The 26,840-nt window shown below is 44.8% G+C and overlaps 1 protein-coding gene across 1 annotated transcript; it reads left to right on the forward strand.

Annotated features, from left to right (window-relative positions):
* Positions 1-24,173: 24,173 nt before the first annotated feature.
* LOC136353551 (probable inactive receptor kinase At5g10020) lies at positions 24,174-24,909 on the forward strand. The gene is made up of 2 exons (XM_066304557.1): positions 24,174-24,564; positions 24,617-24,909. The coding sequence occupies exons 1-2, from the start codon at positions 24,174-24,176 to the stop codon at positions 24,907-24,909; spliced, it is 684 nt and encodes a 227-aa protein (XP_066160654.1).
* Positions 24,910-26,840: the final 1,931 nt, after the last annotated feature.

Here is a 26,840-nt window from a genome sequence, read left to right on the forward strand (position 1 = left end):
TTGAGAAGAGTGGTCTCAAATGGTTTCATCCTACGTGGTAGCTAAGACCATTGATATGAGTGACCTTCATTGTCCATGTTCTATATGAACCTATGTGGGTTTTCTCTCTTGTCACTAACTAATTGTTACCTCTTATATTATCACTAATTATACTGAGATCATTTGTTTTATCCATAGTAAACTTACATTATTACATTCCTTTGGTATGTACTTCTTGATTCACGTGGAAACTATCTGTTACCCATCAGCATTTCTTGAATACTTGATATCAAAAAAGTAATGATTGTTGCTTTCATTCTAGAATATGTTTTAGCCCAAAGTTGGAGTAATCAATAAAGCTAGATATATAGAACGTTTTACGAAGAATTAAGTTGCCCCTTGCTATGACCCCCTTTTGGGAGTAAAAGGCACACTCAACCTTGAAGTCGTTTGTTTTGAAGGTGGTTTTACAACCAACATGGTGCAGGCTGCATCATTAGCATTTCTTTTCCGCTTCCTCGGTTCTCCTGCTCAGGATATGTTCTAATTTTAGATATTGTCCGCTCCGTTCTTTTGTTCAACTCTAAACTTCAGCTTCCTCTTTTTTATTAGTAAACTTTTTAAACTATTAAATGATGCGTACTTTACAACATATCTCTATATACAAGTTATTTTAAAAAATCAAATAAATCCATTTTTTAAATTTATAATAGTTAATATTAAAAATTAATCATGTTATAATGAGTTTACACGTTTCGCCTGCTAGCTGTAAAACCTAACCTATACTATATGCATGATCGAACGCAACATGCTAATTTGCCATACGTGTGCGTCCAGTACAATAAGAGCACTACTGTGATGACTAGGTGTGGCGGCATCGTGTGCATCGCCTATCAACTCTCAAGACTCCAGCATTTTGTCAACCACTATCACGTTTCGAATATGACGGAACATGGGTTCTTACTTCTTAATAGAACTCCCTCCGTACCATTTTAATTATAATTTCGAGTTTTCATGTCTAACGTTTGACCATCCATCTTATTTAAAATTGTTTTATTGTTTTATGATTAGTATTTTTTTATCATTATATGATAAATATAAATGGTATTTTACGCGTGACTTATTTTTTAATTTTTTCATAAATTAGTCAAATAAGATAGACGGACAAATATTGAACACGGAACCTACAATTACACTTAAAATGGAACGAAGGGAGTACGATGGAACATGCAACATTTTTGCCATTGACGAACTACATACCGTAGATAGGGAACGCCTCCTTGATAATATTGTTACTGTTTCAGGACATCGGAATGGAATGCTAAGCCTTCTACCCCCGCTCCGCACCTATCGTCAATAGCGTCGTCTCATGTTACTTTGTCCTCTTCCTCCACACCCTTCATGCTCCTCTTCCGCCTCTCGCATGTTGTTTTTTTCTCGTGCTACTCCTCCTCTCACCTAGGCAGCGGAGGATGTGAAGCGCCCCAACTATTGTGTCGAGGAAGGAAGTGTCTATTACCGTCGAAATCGGGACTTCATGTTCGCACGATGAAAAATGTGGATGGTTGAATATCAGTGCTCTCCCTGTTGCACATCCGAGGTGGATTTGAAATCCCGAGATCACCAGCCACTGGACTTAGTGCCACCCTAACTATTTGTCGTTGTCTCTAGGTGGTTGAACCAACATCAATAACTATCCCTATCCCTTCTTCTCTTCCTTCGTAGCTTAGATATGATACCCGATAGGTATTGGCTGATACCAACGGGTATCAAACGATACCTGTGAGGTAACAAATTTGATATCATTAAGGTATCAACCCATTAAGGTATCGAAGTTTGATACCTACTTAATATAGTGATAATGGGTCTAACGTTTTAGCCTTTAAAATTTAAGTCTTGAGTCTAAAATAAAGTGGACCGAATTTTTATATATTTTTTATAAAAGATATCTAAGGGCTATATAGGTTTGTGAAAAAAATACATAGACCTTGACATCACGTTTGGACAGGATCTCGATAGGGTTTAAAGGAGTTACTAACATTTATGAACTAGAAATTATCATGCTAATCGAAAAAGGACTAGTTCAGATTATATTACGTCGAGATAGCCACGTACAATCGTATGTGGAATTAGCTAAGTTTTGTTTTATGTTGTTGAAGTAAAATTGAACTTTGTTTCCATGCACAAAAAAGTCAAGAACCCACGCGTGCATCATCTAAACTTTTTTCCAAAAGCAAGTCGTATTCAGATGATAAACTCTCCGGTGTTTGACCACATTTGCTACTAATAATCTACCATCCATGTCGCTTGGACCTATAGCATGATAATCGCCATTATTGGCGCAATCAACGTCACGGAGGCGTACACTCAACGAGCCTCGCGCCGCCGGCGGCCGTAGCATCGTAAGAGCAAGTTTAATAGTTTAGCCAACTACAAGCTCCAATTCATCTATAGCCAATCTAATAGCTCATTCATATAATAGTTACAAACTATACTATTTATATCTGGTTCCACATGTCATACATACACTGCGTCTTGGAGTCCGTGCTACATCTGGCTACAAATCTGTAGCCCGCTGCTCTTCTCTCTCCTCATTTATCTCTTTAAAATATGTTTACCGCTAGTTTATAGCCTACTATTGTACCTATTCTAACCGATATTTTGCCTAAAACAGGATTTGACAATTAGGATGGGTTCAGTTTCTGAAATTGGAGAGAAGTTTGGAGAAAGTTGGTAGTTTGAAAAAAAATTTAGGAGTTTATGTGTAGGAAAATTTTGGATGTGATGTGATGTGATGGAAAGTTGGGAGTTAGGGGAAAGTTTGGTGTGAACTAAACATGGCCTTAGGTTAAAAAAAATCTGAAATTTTAAATCTAAAACTATAGTACCAAATTTAATTGAACTTGCTTAAAAATCATATTCAGTAAAATCTGTTCAAAATCAAAATTTGTCCGAGAATTTCATCTCAAATTTCCACATCTACGGAATTTCAGTAGGGATGCAAATAATAAGGCTGGCAGGTGGGATTCTTTTTCCTGTTTACCATTTTTCTAATTCATGTTTTTTTAAAAAATTATACTACCATGTAAAAAATGCACTAGCAAATAGGTTTTTATGTGATAGTGGTATTGTTCACGTGCATTCCAAAATATCACTATTTTAGACTTTCAGTCATGCGCATTTCTTCTTTCTTCTGGATTTGGATTTGCAAGACTATTCCCTGAACCCGCTTTGACCGGCCGTACGGACGACTCATACCGGGTGTGGCCAGCCTGATCTATTTGATTTGATTAATCAATGTCACCAACCGGTTGGAAACTATGTATACTAATTAAAACCGTGGGGAGTTTAACATCAGCTAAAGACAATTAATTAATTTTGAGGATACCGTGGGGAGTTTAACATCAGCTAAAGACAATTAATTAATTTTGAGGATTTTTACGGTACTCTATACTGCAAGTATATCTATACTACAAGTATCTGATCTCTCTCTAAATTAGTTTGCAGTATAAATTGAAAAAGATATTTTTATATTTTCGTGTTTCTTTTTTTTTTGTCAGATCCGGCTTGAGAGAAATCCGCTCGAGAGGTTAGCTTTCCTTCGTTCCATGTGCTATCGCCACCGCCGACAACCAAAACTCTCCAAGCACCTGAGCCAAACTCGGTACCGTCGGCGACGACGCGTCCCAGCCTCTCGTTCGCCATAAACTACTGAATAGTACTGATAGCCATTTTCATTTTGCATGACTGTCTCCTGGTGCCGCCTCCGTGCAGGGATTGATAGAACTGGCAAATCATCCCGTCATAAACTGAGAAATCAATATAGTAAATACTGAGAACTTGATATGTCTGGCAAAAGAAGTATGGACCAATTAACTAGTCACCGTCTATCAGTTTCATGGATCATGGCTATGTATGCCAAAACTTAACAGTGCTGATAAATATTTTCAGATGCAAGTGCGACAAAAAAATCTCTACTACCGGTGGAAAATTACTCCCGATGAAAATAAATCCTAACTTCAAATAACTAAACAGCCATTTTTAGATTTTTAACAAATACATAAACCTACTCTTTTATATACTGCAAGTGTATACTTGTAGTACAATGTAACGTAAAATTCCTCTTAATTTTAGCCGTACGTTGCATGCTTCGATATCCTGGGACTCGACTCGATCGCGTAAACAGTGATCAACTGATCACAAAACAGCCGCTGTCTCCTGCGTCTCGTCGTCACCTAGCCGGCGAATCGACCAGCTGTCCTGGATGAGAAATTGAGAAGGGAGTGAGTGAGATGGACGCGATGTACTACGTGTTTAATTTTTCTATCAGAATTAAGATGCGTGTTAGGTCATCGGGGCTTGTCAAGTAGTACTTGCTCGAATTTGATTAGTTTCATTTGTTTTCTACGGGGGAATAATGGCTAGCTGGTAGCTCCTTCTATGTGTGTCGGCAGCGAGCTAGGCATACGTATTGCTTAGCTGGGCGATATATCGCCACGGTTCAAAGGAAGGCCCAAGGAGAGCGCGTGCATTTTGATGAGTTCAGAAAGTTCAGATATTTCTTTTATGTTTTAGAAAGGCTACTCTTAAGAGCATCTGCAACCAAAACCACACATAGAGTGTGGCACTCTCAGACACTCATATCCTAATGGAAGATGCCCTTAGATGGGTACTTCAAAATCTGAGGCAACCGGATAAATGTACTCCAGCCCACAACGAGGTTCCCCAACCCATATTGCCACAGGTATTATTTCTCTCCCTACCCCTAGCCTATTCTCTCTTGTGTATACCGCAACCCACCCAACAACCGAACCGACCACTTCTCCCCATCCTCTTCTCTTTTTCTAGCGAGACGCGTCCACCTCCTCTGCCCGCCCGTCGCCGGCGCGAGTCTCCGCCCCTCCTCCCGTTGTTTTCTCTCCCCCCGCCCGTCGCCATCCACCACACCGGTAGCCGGCCCTGTCCCGCTACCGCTGCCAATATCCCCGCATGTGGCACCGCGCCGAGATGGTCCGCCTTGGCGCCGTCCCAACTCCCAGCGCCGCCTCCACCGCCTGTGACGACGCACATGAGGCTTGGTGGAGCAGCCGACGACGCATGAAGCGCGGTGGCCAGATCTGGTCGCTGGCTGGTGGCCGACGGCTGCCGCGGCACGACCGAATCCATCGTCGCCGCCGCTCGCCTCTCTCCTCACCACGCCACCACGCCGCCCAGTAAGGGGCAAGAAGGGCAAAATATGAAGGGAGGAGGTGGGGGAAGACGAGGACCCCGAGCCGCTCCTCGGGAAAAGGGAGTGGAGGCGCTCGTTCCCCTCATGGGGGTCGCGCCTCCCTCTAGGGACACGGCTGGCGGATGACGTGAGCAAGGGTACGCTCTGGGGTACCCATTGCTTATGCTCTAAGGAGATTTCAATCACCTTCTCCCTGGCCGTTAAATCCAATGGCCTGGGAGTCAGCTTTAAGTTCCAGCCAAAGCATGAACATATCCAATCCTGAATTTCTCCTGATTTGTCAAGATTTGGCCGTAACTTATCAAGATTTGTCAACATAACCGATTCGTACGTGGGTCACACGGGCCATGGGCCCATGGCTATCACAGATTCACAGTTCAGACAAGAGGAACTGGTCTGGGTTAAACCAGTTCATCTGATATGTCAACACCCCGATGGCTAAACAATGAACCTGCCTACTCTCTCCGTCCCAAAAAAAAAAAGACTCAATTCCTAAGTTTTTTATTCAACGTTTGACCGTTCGTCTTATATGAATTTTTTTTATGATTAGTATTTTCATTATTGTTAGATGATAAAACATGAATAATACTTTATGTATGACTTATCTTTTTAAATTTTTCATAACTTTTTCAAATAAGACGAACGGTCAAACAATAAACACGGAAACCCTAAGAATTAATTTTTTTTGGGACGGAGGGAGTACTTCTCTTATCCACCATCGTCGTCGCCAACCTCCCGTCGTCGACTGTCACAGATTAACATTAGAACATTATGACCATGAACCGTCACTATCCAATTTTATCATCTAGCTAGCTTCTTCGTTTGGTCCAAATATCTTTGTCAGCTCTCAGCCTCTCACACATGAAACGCTGGAGTTTCTTACCTTTTGTCCAACTATATACTATTGAGAACCACGACTCACTGCAAAACCCCAAAAAGAAAGACAAAGAAAACCAAAGAAAGAAATAACTGCAACAAGACGTACACTGTTTGGATTTGTCTACCAATTCAAGTTTAGATTACGAATCATGATCTAATCAAGTACTCCCTCTGTCCCATAATATAAGGGATTTTGAGTTTTTCTTATAATGTTTGATCACTCGTCTTATTCAAATTTTTTAAAAACTATTATTTATTTTATTTGTAACTTACTTTATTATCTACAGTACTTTAAGCACAACTTTTCATTTTTTATATTTGCAAAAAAAATTTGAATAAGACAAGTGGTCAAACGTTGCAATCAAAAACTCAAAATCCCTTATATTGTGGGACGGAGGGAGTACTCCGTATATATTGGAATCGTGCATTCGTGCTGGAAAAATATGGTGAATACTAAATATGTAATGAAAATCTGGAAACTGCCGTTGAATCGAGAATTGAACTTACGAGATTCGTCTACATCACCATGAATAAAAAATACTTATAGATTTACTCATGAGTAAAAATTTTACTATGATATAGACGAATCTCAGACCTCTATTTTTCGATCCAACGATAGTTTTCAGCTTCTACTGTATTTGGTTTGCATTACATAATTTTTCTGTTTGTGTGGGAGCTTAAATTCCCACTCGCCCAATTCAATTCAATTCGATGCCAATGAGCAATTTAAGCATCAGGCTAGGGTTTGAAATTTTGAAATTGGATTTTACGCTGGGGTCACCGAAATTTCTGGCTAAAATTATTTGAAAATTTGACTAAATTTAAATAAAATTTAAACGAATTAAAAAAATGTAAAAAACTCGTTGTTGCGGGGGGGGGGGGGGGGTGGATTTCAGAAATTTCAAACCCTGCGTCAGGCCGGGGCGCGCACTCTCAGATTCCCAACGTTTTACTAATTTTTACGCTGGCCGCTAACTGTTTGGCAGTGAGATTCGTGAAGAGATTGATCATGCACCGTGCGCCATAAACAAATATATATGAGTGGAACACGGGGTGGAGCGGGTGGTACACACATATACTCCCTCCGCGTAAAAAAAAAAAAAAGAGACAAACCCTGGGTTTTCGTGTCCAACTTTGACTGTCTGTCTTATATAAATTTTTTTATAATTCGTATTTTTATTGTTGTTAGATGATAAAACATGATTAATATTTTATGCGCGACTTGTCTTTTTAAATTTTTTTATAATTTTTTCAAATAAGATGGACGGTCAAACGTTGGACACGAAAATTAGGGTTTTTTTTTTTTTGACGGAGGGAGGGAGTATATACGACGACAAGCAGAAGCAATCGCACACAAGTTCCAACCGCGAACCACCAACCACATACCCATACATGCGCCTACCGAATATGTGCATGCGTGACCGTGCCGGCCGGCCGGCCACCCGTACGTTCGTGCTCGCAACACGTACGCACATACGCGCGCCATGGCAACAACGAGACCGACGGCGATCTCCGTCTAACAGACAACAATAACTTAAGATAGGATACCGATTCAATCAAAACCAAAACCAGCCGTCCCCTATTACAGGTTCTACAGTAGTGTCCGGATTACCAACGTAGGGCACGTACACTACGATTGAACCGGCACCTACAAACCATCCCTTAATTATTAGGTGTTCTGTAATAGTATCCGGATTAAGTATGCAATGTACACCGCGAGCTAGTTCATCAGCCGCATGATACATCGCCTGATCGCGAGCCCCCTCATGCTCCACCGCCACCCCTTCCACGTTAATTAGTTCTTTCTCCGTATCCCCAACCCACCTTATCGTTGTTCGGGCTCGCCAGCATGTGCTAGCGTGACCTCACCTGGCTGGCATTCTCCCCTTCCCCAACTTTGCCTCCACCACCAACACTGGCCCACCGTCCACTCCAGTGCCGCCGTCGCCGCCTCGTCGCCCACCCTTGTTCGTCACCCACGGTCGGTTCGCCGTCTCTCAGACCATTCCTCTAAACCCCGATCCTCCACTTCCCACTCCTCTCACCCCATCACCGAAAATCTAACTCTAATTGTAACCCCATATCCCGATCTTGTCGTGACGTGGTTGAAAAACGTGCCCAACTTTCCCCCTCGCGCGTGTACACAAATTAGGATTCGTGAATGCGCACTGCATGTAAATATGTTATGTTTTGTACTAGAATTACCAATAGCCGTTAGTCTTACTTAAACGTTATAATACAAAATTTTAAATGCCCTTCCGACTGGTTACCGCCAACTGGTCCATGTTCCAGAGTCGAGACTGGTTACTGGGTTATCGGGTTTCGGGTGCTCGTATTTGGAACTTGGAACCACAATCCCACAAAGCAGAGTATCTCTAGCTAACTTCCACACATTTTTCTACTATGCATGTATGACTGTCAACGTAGACCATATTAGTATTAAACTGCAACTGACAGCTTACACCCTTTTTTTTAACAACGCAGATCGAGTTTCAAGTAGCATATGAGAGATTTGAAACCGCTAGCTTAGCTTGGATGCATACATGGATCGAAACTCCCGCCAAAAGGGGTAGAAAGACACGAGCCCTTTACGCAAAGACTCATCTCCGTTTCGCGCTCATCTGCCAAAATCCTCCTTCCCTTTAACTCCCTTTTCCCCTTTCCTTTCTCATCAGCGAAAGCCTCTCATCATGAAAGAAAGCATGGGGATCCCTACCCTTTACCTACACTGACCAGGGAATCTACCAAAAGGACAGGAGGGAAGCAGACAACACAAGTTCCATCCATCTCTAGCTCATGTGCAGTAGTAGGCTATGTTTAATTCAGCGCAAAGTTTAAATTTTGATTGAAATTAGAGATGATGCGACTGAAAAGTTATGTGTGTATGACAGATTGATGTGATGGAAAAGGACTGAAGTTTGGATCCAAACTTTAAATCTAAACACAGCCGTAGTAGATGATGCAAACATTTGCAAATGTGTAATCCATGGAAGTGAAGTGGCAGCAGCAGTGGCAGCGAGCGACCTTTTCTCACATGCCTCTGCTCCTCCCCCTCTTTAGTTCATGCCACTTCGAGGAAACCTCCATCCACTCGACGGCGGCGAACTGGGACAAGCATGCTGGTGATCACTGATCAGCCTCTCCTTTCCAATTCCCTCTTGTGTGCGTGTTTTTCTTTCTTCTGTGTGTGCCACTGTGTGTTGTTTGCTGCATCCAGTAGTAGCTGATGCGGAGGACGAAATGCCAGGCTGCCATTGCAAGTATTTTGTTTCTCTGAATGTCTGAAGTTTTCAGAGCCATTCCCTTTTCCGGCTTTCCCCGGTTCCGGTGCAGGGTGTGTGTGGCTGGGTCCGTGCGTCGTTGGGTTGAGGGAGGCTAGCTAGAGCTATAGCCATAGACGTGCTGAAAAGAAGAGCCGAGGAATGATGGCAGCTATAGCTGCTAGTGCAAGGTTCGCATGATGACCGCATCACCTGCATTGCTCTTTTTTCAGGTATACACATACTACCTAGTACGTGCATCTACGTACGATCGATGATTAATTGGACAGCGTAAACAGTGTATTAGTATATTCTAGTGGCAAATACTCCCTGGGTTTTATATTATAATACGTTTTGATTTTCTTCAAGTTAAATGTCTTTGAGTTTAACTAAATATATTAACTAATTAAAGAAATACAGAAAGGAGCATTAACGTTCACTCTCACGGCCTAGAAATTCTCATATTAATTGAAGAAAAAAACCAGAGTCCATATACAAATACAATTTAAAAATAGTTGAAATTCGAAATTAAGAAAAATAAATATTGGAAAAGGAGACTAGAGCCCTTTCAGGTATACAATTTAGAGCTAACTGAAATTCGGAATTTAAAACATAAGAAGATTAAAAAGTAGAGGTTAGATTCCATAGAAAAAATACAATTTAGAAATAACAAAAAATAAAAAATAAGGAATACGATAAGAACATTATAGAGTCCATATAGGAATACAATATAGAAATAATAAAAATTCGGAATTAAAAAATAAAGAATATTAAAAGATAAGTTTAGAATCTATATAGAAATATAATTAGAAATAACGAGAATTCAGAATTAAAAAAAATATTAAAAGAAGAGTCTAGAGTCCATAGAGAAATTTAGAACTAATTAAAAGTTGGAATTAAAATATAATAAAATTAAAAGTAAAGTTTAGAGTCCATATAATAATACAACTTAAAAATAACTAAAATTTTGAATTAATAAATAATTGATATTGAAATAAGAGTCTAGAGTCCATATAAAATACAATTTATAAATAACTAAAATTCAGAATTAAAAAAATAAGAAATATTGAAAGAAGAGTCAATAGTCCATATAGAAATACAATTTAGAAAAAACTGAAATTCGGAATTAAAAATAGGGAATGGTGGAAAAGGAGTCTAGAGTGTATGTAAGAATTAATATAATTCAGAAATAACTAAAATTCAGGATTTATAAATGAAAAATTAAAATAAGAGTTTAGAGTCCATATATATATAAATAAAATTTATAAATAATAGAACTTAGATCTTTTTAAAAAAAGAAATATTGGAAGAGGAGTCTTATTTCCTATAGGGATACAATTAAAATTAGAAATTAAAAAATAAGTATTAAATATCATGTATATAAAATAAAATATGAATATTACACATTGGTTAGTTCGGGTAAGTTAGTGCAGAATATAAATTTATAGTGTTATTTTAATATATTTATAATAATAAAATATGAAAACATATAAGCTACTATGTGAGAAATATGTAACGATGCTACTAGTTTATAGAAAAATATATCAAAATTTCAACAATAAACAAACATAGTATCAAAATATATTTTTAATGTTATGTTTCCTGAAGTTAATTTTGTGCTATAAGATTTGCAATATTTTTTAGATTTATAGAAGTTTAACTTTAAGAAAAAGTCAAAATATTTTATAATACGAAATACAGAGAATAGCTAGATAACTGACCTCAACAAGGTAACGAGTGATTTGTAATCATGGCTAGCTAACTGGTGATAATATAAATAGTGGGGGCTTTGGCCTTTGCAGTAGTCTAGTTTATTCTGCTGCTACAAAGGAGTACATGTATCAGGACAAGCCATGCATTTCCAAAGTACTAATTAAATACTCTCTCTGTCTACTTTTGATCACTATATTTTATCTTGGCACATAGACCAAGAATAAGTAATTCTACTTATCATCTATTTAAACATGCTACTACTTACTAGTCATTCCTCGTAAACAAGCGATTCATTGATATTTGTATTTCTTCATGCCCATGTAGCCAATCTTGTATGGAAGAATGGTGAGATATGCATTAAATCCGAGAAAATTATTGAGAGGATAAGTTGTTGGATTGAAATATACTTCCTCCATCTAATTTTGATCGTCATATTTTATCTTACCACACAGACCAAGGATAAATAATTCTACTTATCATCCATTTAAACATGCTACTAGTCATTCCTCGTAAACAAGCGATTCATTAATATTTACATTTCTCGATGCCCATGTAGCCAATCTTATGTGGAAGAATGGAGAGTCGCGCATTAAATCCGAAAAAGTCATTAAGAGGATAGGTTGTTGAATTGAAATATACCTATTAAAAATAAAATTTTTAGATTTGGAAATATACCTATCAAAACCTATCAAAAGTAAATGGAGGGAGTACCTATCAAAAATAAATTTTTTAATTTAAAAATATACCTATCAAAAGTAGATGCAGGAGGAGTCAATCGACCACGCAGGGAAAGATTCTGGAGAATTTTTCGGTTTCGAGGAAAAAGACGATGCGTTGTGTCAACTTTGAAGGTTTCCCACATTAGGGTCACCGTGTGCATGCCTAGCTAGTGAAGCCTTTTTCGACTTTCCTCCTGGAAATGATGATATAATTAACCCAGCTTCCTCGATCGATCTGCATGCATCTGCCCCCCAAATAATTATATATCGTCTGTATGTTTGTTGAGTGAGCTATAGTGGAGTGAGTAGCAAGGGATCACCAAAATATCAATGGAGTTGTTACGGGAGTTCAAAAATACGAAACAATATCGTCACACGACATAGTACCTACTCCAACTGAGTAGGCAACACACTACGTATACATATCTCACTGTCACACACTAATTACTAATAGCCCGAAAATAAACATGTGATTAATTTTCCTTTCGAGTGTTGCCGAATATAATCATGAAACGGATCAAAGCAAACCTGTCAAAAAGCATATATATAATGCGTTGGAAAATAAACTGGGGTTAGGGCTTTTTCACCACCTTGGTTGGGGCTTTTTCACCAACTTTAGCTATGGATATCACTGTCCAAGAAAAGAAAGAGAGAGCTTGCTTTCTCTTGATCTATTCAAGTCTCGTACGTACGTGTACTGTTGTATAGGCATACGTCTAAAATTAACGAGTCGAAAAGAAAGAAAAGCGACTAAACGAGCACATATATCACGTACAGTACGTACGTGTACGTATATATAGCTCGTAGCTACAGGTTCCTAGCTAGCTATAGCTGCTTAGCTTTAATTAATCACTATCATTAGAGCACGTTTAATAGTATAGACAACTACTAGCTTTAAATCATCTATAATCAACTTAATATCCAATTCATACAATAGTTCACTACTGGAGAAATCATCTTTGGTCGGTCACCTAAAATCCACAATAGTCCCAGTTTGAATAGGAACTGGGACTAAAGATCATTTTTAGTCCTGGTTAAAACTTTTGGCAAAATTGGTTATATAGCATCGAAAGTTCACGTTTTTGGTTTTATAGCACCGAAAGTTATCGGTTCACTTTAATAGCATCCAAAGTTCACCATATTCCCATTTTTAGCACTTCCGTCAATTTTTCCGTCCGTCTTGATGATTATTGATCCAGCCACACACATGATATGACATTTCTACCCCTCATTGACATGCATTACACTTGTACTTGTGAGGGGTAGAAACGTCATATCGTGTGTGTGGCTGGATCAAAACGGACGGAAAACGATCGAGAATTGACGGAAGTGTTAAAAATGGGAACATGGTAAACTTTGGGTGCTATTAAAGTGAACCGGTAACTTTCGGTGCTATAAAACCAAAAACGTGAACTTTCGATGCTATATAACCAATTTTGCCAAAACTTTTTGATATTTAGTCCCGGTTGGTGGTCTCCCCGTCTCCTCCTCTCCAGGCGGCCGAGTCCGGGCGGCGGCGACTGGCGCGGCGGGCCATGCGGAGAGCTGGCAGGCGGCGGCGGATGGGAGGGCAGCTGGAGCCGGCGGGCCGCGTGGATGGGAGGGCGACGGCGTGGCCGCGCTGGCGGGCGGGCGGCGGCGTCGTGGTCACGCTGGCGAGCGGCAGGCTGCAGCGTGGCCGCACTGGCGGGCGGATGGGAGGGCGGCTGGAGCCGGCGGCAACTCGATTTTGTTTTTTTTTTAAGAATTTGTGATACATAGGATCTGAGAATTTTTAGAAGTTGTGATTCATTGGATCTGAGAATTTTTAGAAGTTGTGATTCATTGGATATGTGATGTATTTCTTTTAGGATTTGAGATGTGTTTTTTCTTGAGAATTTGTGATGTGAATCTATGTTTGTGATGATACTTTGATTTTGATTTGGGGATACAGGGAGCAACATGATTTGGGAAGAGATCTGTGCAGTTCCAACTCGATTTGGGAAAAAATAATGAAAAAAAAATAGTGGCCAACCGGGACTAAAGATGCATTTTTAGTCCCGGATTGCTACTCCTGGGAGTATAGGGGTTACCAACCGGGGGGAAAAATGCTTTCTCCACCAGTGGTTACATATAATCAATAGGTTACAATATCAATACATGGTCTCACCTATCATATACACATTATATCTTAGAGTCCGTACGGTAGCTGGCTACAAATCTGTATTCCGCTGCTCTTCTCTTTCCTATTTTATCTCCTCGATGTGTGTTTATAACTGACTTATAGTCTTCTATTATACCTGCGCTTACCAAACTGCCTTTTCTTTGCGTACCAACAGTTACACTACCGTATACCCCGTCCTGTCCCAACAACTCCGCAAATCGAACGCTAAGCTGTACTCTCTATTTATCCCATAAAAACCAATCTAGCTAAACATCAACGCATCTTAATAATACGAATTTAAATAAGGATCTGTCTAGATTTATAGAGAATATATCCATATTTAATACTAGATTAATTTTTTATAGGACGGAGAAAGTAAGTGCCGTGGTACATACACATCACTAGTGGAAATTGATTTGGTCAGGTACGGTACAACTGAACTTACACCGGCTGTCTGCTTCTCCTTTTCGTCTCCTCTCCCACACATCGCACATTTCACTGGCTGTGCCGGACACCATCAGGCACGCGTCGTATCCGAGATGTGGACGAGACGCCACGTAACAAACGCAATTTCTGCCCGGAAAACGCCCAACTGCATGCCGCATGCGCGCATGCCCAAGAGCAATAGCAAGCGAAAATTAAAAGGCGCGATGCAGGGTAAAAATGGTACGGAATTCCTGATCTTACCGATTTCGAATTTCGTAGGACTATCGTAAAACTGTTTTTTTCTTTTACTATTTTCGTTTCTAGACATACGTAATTAATATAGATTTTCAAATTTCTACCAGTATTGTATTAAGGGAAGTGCTAAATGACGGTACCTTGTTCCGACAGGATGAGGTATCAGGCGATACTTTTAGGTCCCATCTATAGGAATAAGGTATCAGCTGATACCTACTAGGTATTAGGCGATACCTCTAAGATATCATCATGTACGATATACGAACAGGATACCGTCATGTAGTATTTTTCTTGTATTAAAGCTATCACTAAATATGAAAAAATTCTAATAGTATTGAAACCGTTTTGAATAAAAAATAAAAACAGTAAGGAAAAAGTACAAATTACCCCCCGAACTAAGAAGACAGTATGAATTACCTCTTTGAACTACAAAACCAGATATTCACTGGTGGAGAAACCATCTTTGGTCGGTCCGGCAAAATCCATAATAGTACTGGATCCAAAAAGAACCGGGACTAAAGATTGTTTTTACTCCCGGTTATAAAAATTTTGATGTTTAGTCCCGGTTGGTAAATCCCCTGTCAGATGTATGTCAGGGGGCCGAGGATCTTTAGTCCCGGTTGGTGTCAATAACCGGGATTAAAGATCACCACTTTAGTCACGGTTGGTACTACCAACCGGGACTAAAGATCAAGATGATCTTTAGTTTCGGTTGGTAGTACCAACCGGGACTAAAATTAAACATGTACTATATAATCTCTATCCCTTATCCTCTCATCCAAAGTTACAACTTAACATATCGAATCTCACCACCTCTCCTCAGATCTATCCTCTCTCACTCTCTTCTTCAACTCCTCCCCTTCCTCCTCTCCTCCCCCTTCTCTCCCATTCCTCCTCCCCTTCCCGGCCGGCCACCCTTTCCCATTCGGCGGGCCGGCCAGCGGCGGGGCCGCGCGCAGCGGCGGCCGGCGGCGGGCGGCGGGGCGGCGCCCGGCGGAGGGCGGCGGGCGGCGGGGCTTCGGGCGGCGCCGGGCGGCGGGGCCGCGCCCGTCGTTCGTGGCGACCGGCGGCGGCAGCGGCATTCTTTTTTTTTTTAATTTGTGATGATTCACTGATATGTATTTATCTGAGAAGTTACAAATTTGTGATTCATTGTTTGGATCTGTGATGTATTTGAGTAATTTCTTAGGATATTGTGATGTATTTGATTTGTGTGTATAAGTAACTTTATGATTTGTGATGTGGATTTGGTGATGTGAATTTGGGATGTTAGTTAGATTTGGGGATTGATTTGGGGATTTGCCTACTTGATTCGGGAGAAAATAAAGAGGAAAAAAGAAAAAGAAAAAGGGACCATCTGCACTGCCGCTATTGTCTCTTTAGTCCCGGTTGGTAACATCAACCGGGACTAAAGATTCCCGGTTATTTCAACCGGGACTAAAGATGTCCATCTTTAATCCCGGATGCTTACTCCCGGTTGGAAAATCGGGATTAAAAGGGGGTTCCCAACCGGGAGTAAAGATGGTTTATCCACCAGTGATTGTAAAACCTGAACTATCTATACCGGACAAATAAACCCCTCGATCCAATCCAAAGCGGTATTGTCCTACGTGGCATACGCGTGGCAATCCAGTCAGCTTTTTTTATAAAAAAAATGGTTGGGCCTACCTGTCATACTCTCCTACCTCTCTCTTTCCTCTTCCTCTCAATCTCCCTCTCTTTTCCTCTTTCTCTCAATCTCTCTCCGTCTCTGTCTCAGATGTCGCCAGGGCGAGTTGGTGGCCGGCGATGGGCGCAGCGGGGACGCGGTGGGCATGGTGGAGCGGCGACTGGCGATAGGCGCGGCGCGCGGCGGGCGTGGCGGTGGCGCGGTGGGCGTGGTGGAGCAGCGGCCGGCGATGGGCGTGGTGGGGGTGCGGCGGGCATGGTGGAGCGGCGGCCGCCGGCCGGAAGGCTACTGCGGGTGGCGGGTGTGGCGGATCTCCCCGCCACCGACGCCTCTTCTCCCACCGCCCGCCACCGACGCCTCCTCTCTCGCTGCCCGCCACGACCTCACTGCCACCGACACCTCCTCTCCCGCCCGCCCCCACCGGATCTTCTCGCCACCAGCCACGCCGGTGCGCCTCGTCCTCCTCCGATTCCTTCTCTGCCGCCGGCCTCCCTTGCTCGAGCCGTCACCGCCTGCCACCGGCGCCATCCTTCGCATCCCCAGGTTGAAGACGATGATGACGAGCTCGGGTGCGGTGGTGGTGATGGCGGCAACCGCCGGGGGCTCGGAGCGGAAGGGCGGAGACGACCTCCGCCTCCACCATCGCCACTTCGCCGCCCTCCGCCGCGACAGGCAGAGTCGGGGACGGCGCGCGGGAGGGCAGTGGGGCGGAGCGGTAGCACGGGGGCACGGGCGTCGCCCCCTCTTCGCCGCCACCCACTCCGCCCGCCATCGTCCGAGCTCCTCCCGCCGTCCCGAGCTCCGCCGCCCCCTTCATCGCCCCAAGTTCTGCCGAACACCGTCCTCGAGGTGAGGCCGTGAGGAAGGGAGAAGAGAGGATTTTGGAGAGAGATAGATAGGTGAGGGGTAAAAGAGAGGGTGAGAGACTGACATGTGGGGCCCGCTAATTTAAAAAGAAAAGAATTGCTGACTGGGCTACCACGTATACCAAAACCGCTTGCAAACCTGCTCGGGGGAGGGGGTCATCTGGTATCGATAGTTGAGGGTGAAAAATGACTGGTTTCCAGGTTTAGAGAGGTAATTCATACTCACCCAATACTTCAGGGGGTAATTCATACTTTTTCCAAATAGTAATATCATTTCGGACCATTTTCATGCCTAGCACGAGAGGACTTTTATTGTACAATATACTGCAAGTATATACTTGTAGTATAAATGATCTAACGGTGTAGGTTCATCTGATATTCCATCAGATTAGTTTTGTGCAGTATAAATTGAAAAGGGTATATTTGTCTTTCCATCTTTTTGCGTGAGGGTATTTTTGTATTATCACGTTTCCAGAACCCATTCGAGAGAGACGGTGGCTCATATGAAATCCGTTCTCTTTCCTAGTCCCACCACCGCCAGCCACCGCACCGCGCCGCCGGCTCGCCGCCGACATCCACCGCGAGCAAGCGCTGCCCCACGTTGCGCTAAACGAACGGACGATAAAATCCAGCGCATGCAGGGGCGGAGCTAGAGTCATCAGGGGGTTCCCAGGAACCCGGTGAAGAAAAATTGTAACTAAAACTTACCTATTTTCAGCATATGTGCACCTCCTCAATATTAATTTAGACACCCGTATCAACTTAAACTCGATATAAAGTAGAGTAAATTAAACAAATGGCATACCCCTCCATTTCGTTCTAGCTCCGCCCCTAAGTGCATGTACTACTCATCTATCCATCCATGATAGATGCATGCCAGAGTCTTAGTCTCTTGCCCGTGTCGTCGTCGATCGGTCGGCATGTACGCTAGTACGTACTCGATCGATTTGTCAAAAAAAAAAAAAGCGGTAGCATGCATGAACGGACGACGAGATACAGAACAATTACTTCCGATGAAAATAAATCTCAGCTTTAAATGATTAAACAACATTTTCCAGATTTTTAACAAATATCAAACCAACCCTTTTGTATACTGAACAGTAGAATGTATCCAACACGATGTCAAACGGGACCCATGACTGCATCAACTCGATCGTTTTGGAGTGATTGATGTGGGGAGGTTCAGCTAGCGCTTTTGGCTAACGGGAGTGAGTGACTAGTGAGTGTGAATGGATCAATACGCGTTTGATGGGAGTATCGGTTTTCTTCTCGCAAGGAAAGCGACCCCCGGCATGGCTGGGCCGGTCGTTTCTGCGTTAATTTTTGGCCTGAACCAGATCGACCTGATAGACGATGGTGAGCGAGGGGACACTGATAGTGTGTGATGTTGAGCTATTTAACCCTGAATTCTCCTCTATCAGTCGTCCATCGAACAAATCCAAACTCCCTGATCGAGTATTTTTCTTCGAGCGCAAGTGTGACCATTAGGCTGAGTTCGGATGGGGGAGATGGGAACCTAACTCCTGTGCACGGAAAACGGAGCGGTCCATTAACACGTGATTAATTAAGTATTAACTATTTTTTTTTCAAAAATGGATTAATTTGATTTTTTTAAGCAACTTTCGTATAGAAACTTTTTGCAAAAAACACACCGTTTAGTAGTTTGAAAAGCGTGCGCGCGGAAAACGAAGGAGAGGGGATGAGAAAAGGTGCATGCGAACACAGCCTAAATTCGTTTGGACTTATTAATTGCTGGTTCCGTTTGCTTCTTGCCAAAGCAATATCCTGCCTCTCTTGTTTTATCGAGAAAAACAGACGGCCGGAAGGTCTGAAACGTAACACCACTGATATATTTTTTTTTCTGGAGTAAATTCAATTTTCATGTTCTAATTTTTCTCTTTCTAATAACGGTGGATGGATGTTACGTTGCACTAGAGGTGGCCAAACGGGCCGGGCCAAACGGGCGGCCCGGGGCACGGCCGAACCTGTAGCAGGCACGGCCCGGCACGGCCTGCTACAGTAACGGGCCGTGCCGGCACGGCCCGAGTAGCCGTGCCGTGCTTGGGCCGCTGGCCGAGCCCGCGGGCCGGCACGGCACGGCTACTGTAGCGGCACGGCCCGCGGCACGGCACGGCCCGTTTCGCCGGCGGCCCGTCAGGCCGAAAGCGCCACGTGGGCGGGCGGCGGTCGAATGGGAAGGCGCCACGTGGCACACTAACGGCTATTTGACCGTTCAAATTTGAAAATAACCGTTGGGAGGCTAAAAAATTCATAAAAATTTCGAAAAAATTCCAAAAAATCTCAAATTTCGCCCCGAACGGCCCGTGGGCCGCAGGCGTGCCGTGCCGGCACGGCACGGCCCGGCCATCCACGGGCCGTGCTTGGGCCGGCGGCTCGGCACGTGGGCCGGCACGGCACGGCCCGTTTCATCAGCCGTGCCTAACGGGCCGTGCCGAAACGGGCCGTGCCGGACCCGTGCCCGTGCCGGGCCGGGCCGTGCCGCCCGTTTGGACACCTATACGTTGCACAACCATGCATTCGTCCGAACTCAATCCAATATTTTGTACCTTTTCCTCCCAAGAATCGTGGCCAGATATTTTTTTAACGAATCGACGAGCGCCAATTTTATTGAATAAAGAAGGAGAACTTTACAAAGCGAAAGGAAAAAAGAAAGGAGCTAGGACCTTTGGTCCAAGCTAACTTAAAAAAACCAACTATTAAAACTTCTCGCTCCTGCTAAGGCCCAAGTTTTGGCCTCTTCCTTGATCTTGGCTAAAAGGGAGGTAGCTGAAAGTTCTTTCTGTTGGAAGGTTCTGCGATTCCTTTCGTTCTATATCTCTCAGACGACCAACAACATTAAAGTGCGGAGTGACTTCTTAGGGGTCTCTTGTATGTTTGCGGTAGCCTCCCACCAATCTAGCACCGTTGAAGTTTGTCTCCATTGGCTAGGATTTAGTTGCTCGCACGTTGCCCACTCCACTAGTGCCGTCCAGACTCTCCTTATATATTTACATGCTGCGAGGAGGTGCAGGGCTGTTCCCTGGGTCTGACGATATAAGGGGCAGATGGAACCGTTTGGCCAACCAGAATCGTGGCCGGATAGAAAACGGGATAGTGTACTGTGTTTCCCGGTCCATCACGATCTGTCTCCTGCAGCATAGCTTGACTAGTTCGGATCCATCCAAGGAGTATCTAGTAGCTTATAGAGTAGTAGCAGTCAGCAACGAAAGAGATGTGTATGGTTGGATGGAGCAAATGTGAATCGACATGGAAACACTCCTCGATCGTGTTCGAGGGCTAGCTGATCTTGCCGATCGACTTCTCCATCTTTGACTGGTTAGGTGATTGAATTCATCTTTAAAATAAGTGTTACGTGATTAAAATGAACCGAAACCTCGCGTGCAACGCCATGCATGGAACGCACGTGTTCACAGAAAATGGCTTCATCCGAGCGCCAAGACAACCAAGAACTCAAGAATTCCAATCCCGGCCGACGCCAATAGATAGACTTCCTTTTTTGCGTTTCTTTTTTGGTTGCGCGCACAGTAGGGAGCAGCGGAAGCTCCAGGAATGGAATCTGTGGGGCCCTGCGGCGGCACACGTCCGTTTCCGCGGATTTTGACAGCTCCGATCCGAGGCGCCCGAGTCCACGAGGCGTGCGTCCGGGCGCGCGCGCCCGCTAGCCCGCCCGCCCGCCTGGACGGCTGCTTCTTCTCACATCTCGCTTTCTCCGTGGCTGTCACCGCCCGCCGCCGCCGGCGGCTGCTGCCGCGAACCGTCGTGTGATCGACCGATCGATCGGTGGACTGGACGACTGCGGTGATGCGGACGTGACGACGAGGCGGGCGCTCGATCGATCTCCCGCTCGCGCACGCAACGCACGGCGTGCAGCCAGAGCGTATCGTTGCCGTGGATGACGCGGGAACACCGGTGGAACACCGGCGCGCGCGCGTGCGTGCATGCATGGGCGGCACGTGGAGTGGCGCGGCTGCGGGCCGCGGCGGTGTGCTGTGGGGTGGAACTAGAAAACTCGTGTTGGATACTTGGAGTGAGACTTCGGGTGTCTACGCATAGCTTGTGGACTGCGTGCCATCGGCTTCGGGCTTCAAAGATGGGCCGCCTTGCTCTTGCTGAACGAGGCCAGCACACACAACCCCGTTTCGAAATAAGTACACCCGTACATATCCGTGTCCAACATTTAACCATCCATTTTATTTATATTTTTTAATAACAATAAAAATACTTTATCATATAATAACAATAAAAATAGTAATTATAAAAAAAACTCAAATAAGACGGACGTTCAAACGTTAGAAATTAACTGTGCAAAACTACACTTATTTTAAGACGGAGATAGTAGGTAAGTACGGAGTCTTGTCCAACGGAGGGTGCTGAATTTCTTTCTGAGAAAAAAATACACCTATCCTCTGGTGGTACTCTATCCGTCTCATAAAAAAAAACCTAGTATTAGATGTGATATATCCTAGTTCTACGAATCAAGATATACATCTGTTCAGATTTATTGTACTAGAATATGTCACATCCAGTTCTAAAAAAAATTTGGATGGATAGAGTAGGTGATAGGTGATTTTAGTACCACGCCTTTATCTGTTGCGCGCACAGGAGGGCGCAGCATAGTAGTAATACTCCCTCCATTCTAAAATATAAGAAACAATCATTCTTTACCAAAAAACTAAGGAACAATCATTATCATAATTTTATTCGAATCAATCCCAACTAATATAATACAATACAATGTACCCAATAGAATTAAAGATCTTGTTAGCGTAGAATTTAAAAATAATAATTTAGAAGAGATGATGTGCTAATTAATTGTCATGCATGCATACATGTCTTAGGCCATCCCCAACCCTCCATGTCATATAGTGTCCATAGAATTTAATACATTGCCACATAAGCAAAAATATGATGTAGCAAGAGAGTTAATGAGGAGAAGGTAAAAAGACGAAGAAACCATTTCTCATACAAGAAATCATCTCTACATAAGAACCAAAAATGAAAACAAGATGATAGGTGAATAAAAGGAGAGAGAATATAGATGATTGGATGAGAATTTAATTTGAAGACAACATCCATTGAATAGGTAGTTTCTATGCATAATGTCTATATGACATGGCAAGTATGGAAACTAGTAGATGGTTTCTGGGTTGGGGATGGCCTTATATAACCTCTTATAACAAGGGGTGGAGGCACGAGCGTGCGGTCATCACTTATCCACCGTCCATACAATCCAACGGCTCACGGGTCACGCACACTTAACTGCTGTTAAAATCAGTTCCTGACAGCCCACGGCATCTCAACAAGAGACAAGTACTCTAGACTCCAGAGTCAGTTCGGTAGACGCGTAGTGCCGCCACCACTGTCGCCAACTCGCCATCGCCACCGCCGCCGTCCTGGGCATCATATTGAAGCTTTGCCATTCCATCTTCTTGCTGCCTGGAATTTGGATTTTGGGACATGATTACAATGAGCAGTGCAGAGCAAAGCATGCATTCGATTCAACCATTATTCAGTAAGTAAAGCATGCATTGCATAAGGCATCATAAGTTTTAAATAACACCACTCATTACTAAGTACAATGGTGAGCAAGCCACATCGTAAATCAAAAGAGATAGTGAATAGAGTATACGATATTGGAAAGAACAAAAGCAACCCCTAGAATCTACAATCTCCATAGCTACAATTTGTCTTCATTACCATACCATCAACAGTTGAACAAAGAAATAACTTAGCAAATTTGGTATTTTGACCCCAAAAATTGAAGAACAACAACAAATAGTTGGGCCTAGACGACGGTTGGTGACGACGCGTGCGTGTCGGCAGACGGCATCGGCGGCGGCGACAGCGGTGACAAGAAGGCGTCAATGCGTCATCGATTGACTCATGACTCATGAGTGCTTCTTGGTGGGCTGCCATGGACTGGTTACTTTCAACAGCAGTTAAATGGGCATGGCACGTGAGTCGTTGGATCTTGGATTACATGAACGGTGGATAAGTGAAGACTGCACGGCCGTGCCTTCACCGGATGAAGTTGGACCATCCAAATCCAGCTCTGCGGAACTCGCACGTCCGTTTCCACGGATTTTGACAGCTCCGAGGCGCCCCTCCCGCGCAGAAGCCGCACTGCACCGTGCAACGAGCGAGACGGGCGGACGCCCGCTAGCACGCTTTCCTCTTGGCTGTCCGCAGTGACCGCCGCCGCCGCCGGTTTCGGACGAACGGTCGTGTGATCGGTGGACGATTGCGGGTGATGCGGACGGGGCGACGAGCGGCCGGGGGAAGATACCGGAGATCGATCGTTCGCTCGCTCTCCCACCCGCGTACGCAACGCTCTGCCTGCGTGCCGCCAGAGCGTATCGTTGCCGTGGATGGTGATGGTGGTGGCCGGCTAGGTTCGTGCATGGCCATGGGGGGCACGTGGGGACGTGGAGTGGCACGGCGGAGAATACCGGGGTGAACCAGAAAAAAATGGGTGAACTATAGTGTTGGACCGTTCGTGTCGTGTGTGCGAGGTGGGCTCGGCGACGCATCTGCCGATGCTTGTGGGCTGCGCGTGCCATCGGCTTCAGGCTTGAACGATGGGCCGCAGCTCGCTCAAAGGACGCTAGCCCACACAGCCCAAGCGGCCGAACCTAATATGCACGTACAAGTTACAGTGTAATTACACTACGATTGTACTATAATTACATCTGTCAAATTTTTAATGAAAAATTTGTCGACAAATATATAGCAAATTCGATCGTACTACATGGCATTTTTCTTTTCTTTTCGAAAGATGGCAATTCGCCTCCTTCTACGGAAGGAAACTTACGGCTTGCGATTGCATTCCGAAATATTAATGTCACAAATCGAAGATCGTAATCACAGAAACGGGCAAGAGGCGAGATATAGTAGTAATTCGCATATTTAACGCCACAGCAATATATATAAACTGACGGCAAACAAATCGATCGATCGTGTCTGTGTGCGTCGTACACGAGACACAAGTAAAGCGATCGATCATGATCATGTCAATGCCGGTGCTCGCGCTGTTCATTCTTCTCGCCGCCGGCGTCGCGGCGGCGGCGGCGACGCATCCCGGCGATGACGTCGCCATGCGATCCCTCGCCAACACGACCGGCACCGCCAAGACCCTCCAGTGGGGGGCGAGCTCGCCGGACCCATGCGGCGGCACCTGGGTCGGCGTGACCTGCAACGCCGAGGGGCGCGTCACCGCCATCAACGCCAGCCGCGGCGGCCTCACCGGCCACCTCGTCGGCGCCGACCTCAGCACGCTCGCGTCCCTCTCCGACCTCGACCTCAGCTTCAACGCCCTCCGCGACGACCTCCCCGTTCTGCCGCAGCCACTCGGCGGCCTCCGCGCCCTCGACCTCCGCTCCAACTCCTTCTTCGCCATCACCGACGGCTTCTTCGCCGCTTTTCCGGCGCTCGAGACTTCAACCTCGACGACAACGAGATGTCGACCTTGAAACGTGGATCCCGTCCGACGTGACGTCGTGCCCCGGCCTGCGGAGCTTCTCCGCCGTGGACGTCCACTTCGCCGGCGGCTTCCCCAACTACTTCGGCAACGCCACGCTGTTCCCGGAGCTGGAGAGCCTCTCGCTGGCGAGGAACCTGCTGTGGGGGGAGATCGCGCCGGAGTTCGGGAAGAACAGCAAGATCAGGTTCCTCGACGTCAGCCAGCAGGGGCACGACGAAGATGCCAGGCCCGATGACGTCATGCAGGGGGGGGGGGGGGGGAGGGCCTGAGCTTCGTCTCCGGCATGGCGAACCTCGTGGAGGCACACCTCCAGCGCAACGTGTTCAAGGGGCCGCTGCCGGACGCCACCAGTCTCGCCAACCTCCGCGTTTTCGACGCCAGCGACAACGACTTGTGTGGTGTTGCCAAGTTCCCTGCCGGCGTTACCGTCAACGTTGCTGGAAACCCTGGAGTTGGCACGCCATGCCCTAGTTGATTTCGGCCTTTCTCTCTCGCAAGATGATCCTTGCATTTTCGCTAGTTTAATTCCATGATCTATCTATGTATCTAGGTTAATTGGATATGCCATTATAAATATGATTGTTTTGAGATATACCATTATAATTTTTTATTTGTATTAGTGCCATTATAATTTGCATGTAGTTTGAAAACTGCCACTAGTCTACATATTTTAGCCGTATTGGACATAAATGCCCCCGTCTTCCTCCTCCATCTCTCGTACCAGCCGACGTAGCTGAGCGTGACGATCGAGCACCTTCCACCACCGCCGCCTCTACCTTCTCCGCAGCACCCCCACGCCCGCGCACCACCACCGCCCACCTCGAACCGCCCCTGCATGTCCATGCTCAGCTCAGCGTGTCAGCGCGCCATCGACACCAACCACGCTAGGATGCGCCCCGCCGCCGACCTCCGCGAGCCCCGCGTCCAGCTCCAGCACCGCCGCCGCCTCTGTCCCTCCACCATCCCCGTAGCTTCACCCGCACGGCCGCCTGCAACTTCGACTACAACATAGCTTGCAGCGCGCGCCTCCTCGTGGTGCCGCTCCAGCGCTCCTCAGCCTCCGTCTCCAACAGTTGCCGCTCCGTGGTGATGATCATGTTTGCGTACTGCAGGTCCAGCACCGCGCTGCCCACCGTGCCCGGCGGAATCTCGACTCTCGAGGAGCTTCCCCTCCAGTCGAAGCCCAGCGGCGACATGTGCCATGGTTGCTGCCAACGCGAGCGTATGATCGAGCATGAGTTGCTGCTCATCTCGATGCGCAGCGGCATGTCTCGACGTTGGATGGGCCCCGACAACACGATAGTGAGAGAGAGCAGCCCCCGATGGCGTGCCTTGGCGCAGCTGACGAGAGCAGCCCCCAGTGTCAGTGAGAGGGACGCCAAACTCCATAGCAGGGACAGCTCCTGCTCGTCGATAGTGAGAGTGAGAGTGAGAGAGCACTCCTGCTTCTACTGCTCTACCGAGGGAACTGAGAGTGAGAGAGGTTGAAGATGAGGGCATTTCCGTCACATTTATGTAAAATGTGTATGTTAATGGCACCATTACAATTTCAGAGAAATACCAATGGCATAATTCTAAATGCATGAATAGTAGTAGCAATTTTCAAAACTGGAAAATTTTTAATGGCAATGTATCCAATTAACCCATGTATCTATCTACCAATCTATTATATTATTAAAATAATTTTAAAAGAAGACACCACAGATTCGCTCTAGATGTTTAGAGATTCTCAAATTAATCGAAGAAAAAAAATCTACACCGTTAGATCGTAATAGATCTCGACATAACGGTTGAGATTTAATCGAAGTAGGTGTAAAATGTTGACTCGGACACGTGAAAGAGTGGATAATAGATCGAAGTATGTGTATGTTTTTTGAATCGGAAACGTGAAAATGAAGTTACTTAAAAAAAAGTCAAACAACTTATATAATATAAAACGGAGGGAGTACAGTTTAGGCAATGCTCTGCGGGCCTAAATTATTGGCCCATATTTGCGTAGTGTGTGCTAACATCCTTGGGCAAGCCAGCCCATCTTTAACAATGTAGAAGCCCATTGTCACACGGATACAGTGTTTTCTTTTTGGAATAAGTTCACTTTGTGACCCTCAAAAGTGATCGAAATCTAATCCGTGACCATAAATAAAAAACCAGATATCTTAACTCCCTAACTCTTAAAACCGGTGCAATTTAACTCCCTCGG

The sequence above is a fragment of the Oryza sativa genome, chromosome 10 (genome assembly GCF_034140825.1).
Source record: "Oryza sativa Japonica Group chromosome 10, ASM3414082v1".
NCBI lineage: Eukaryota > Viridiplantae > Streptophyta > Magnoliopsida > Poales > Poaceae > Oryza > Oryza sativa.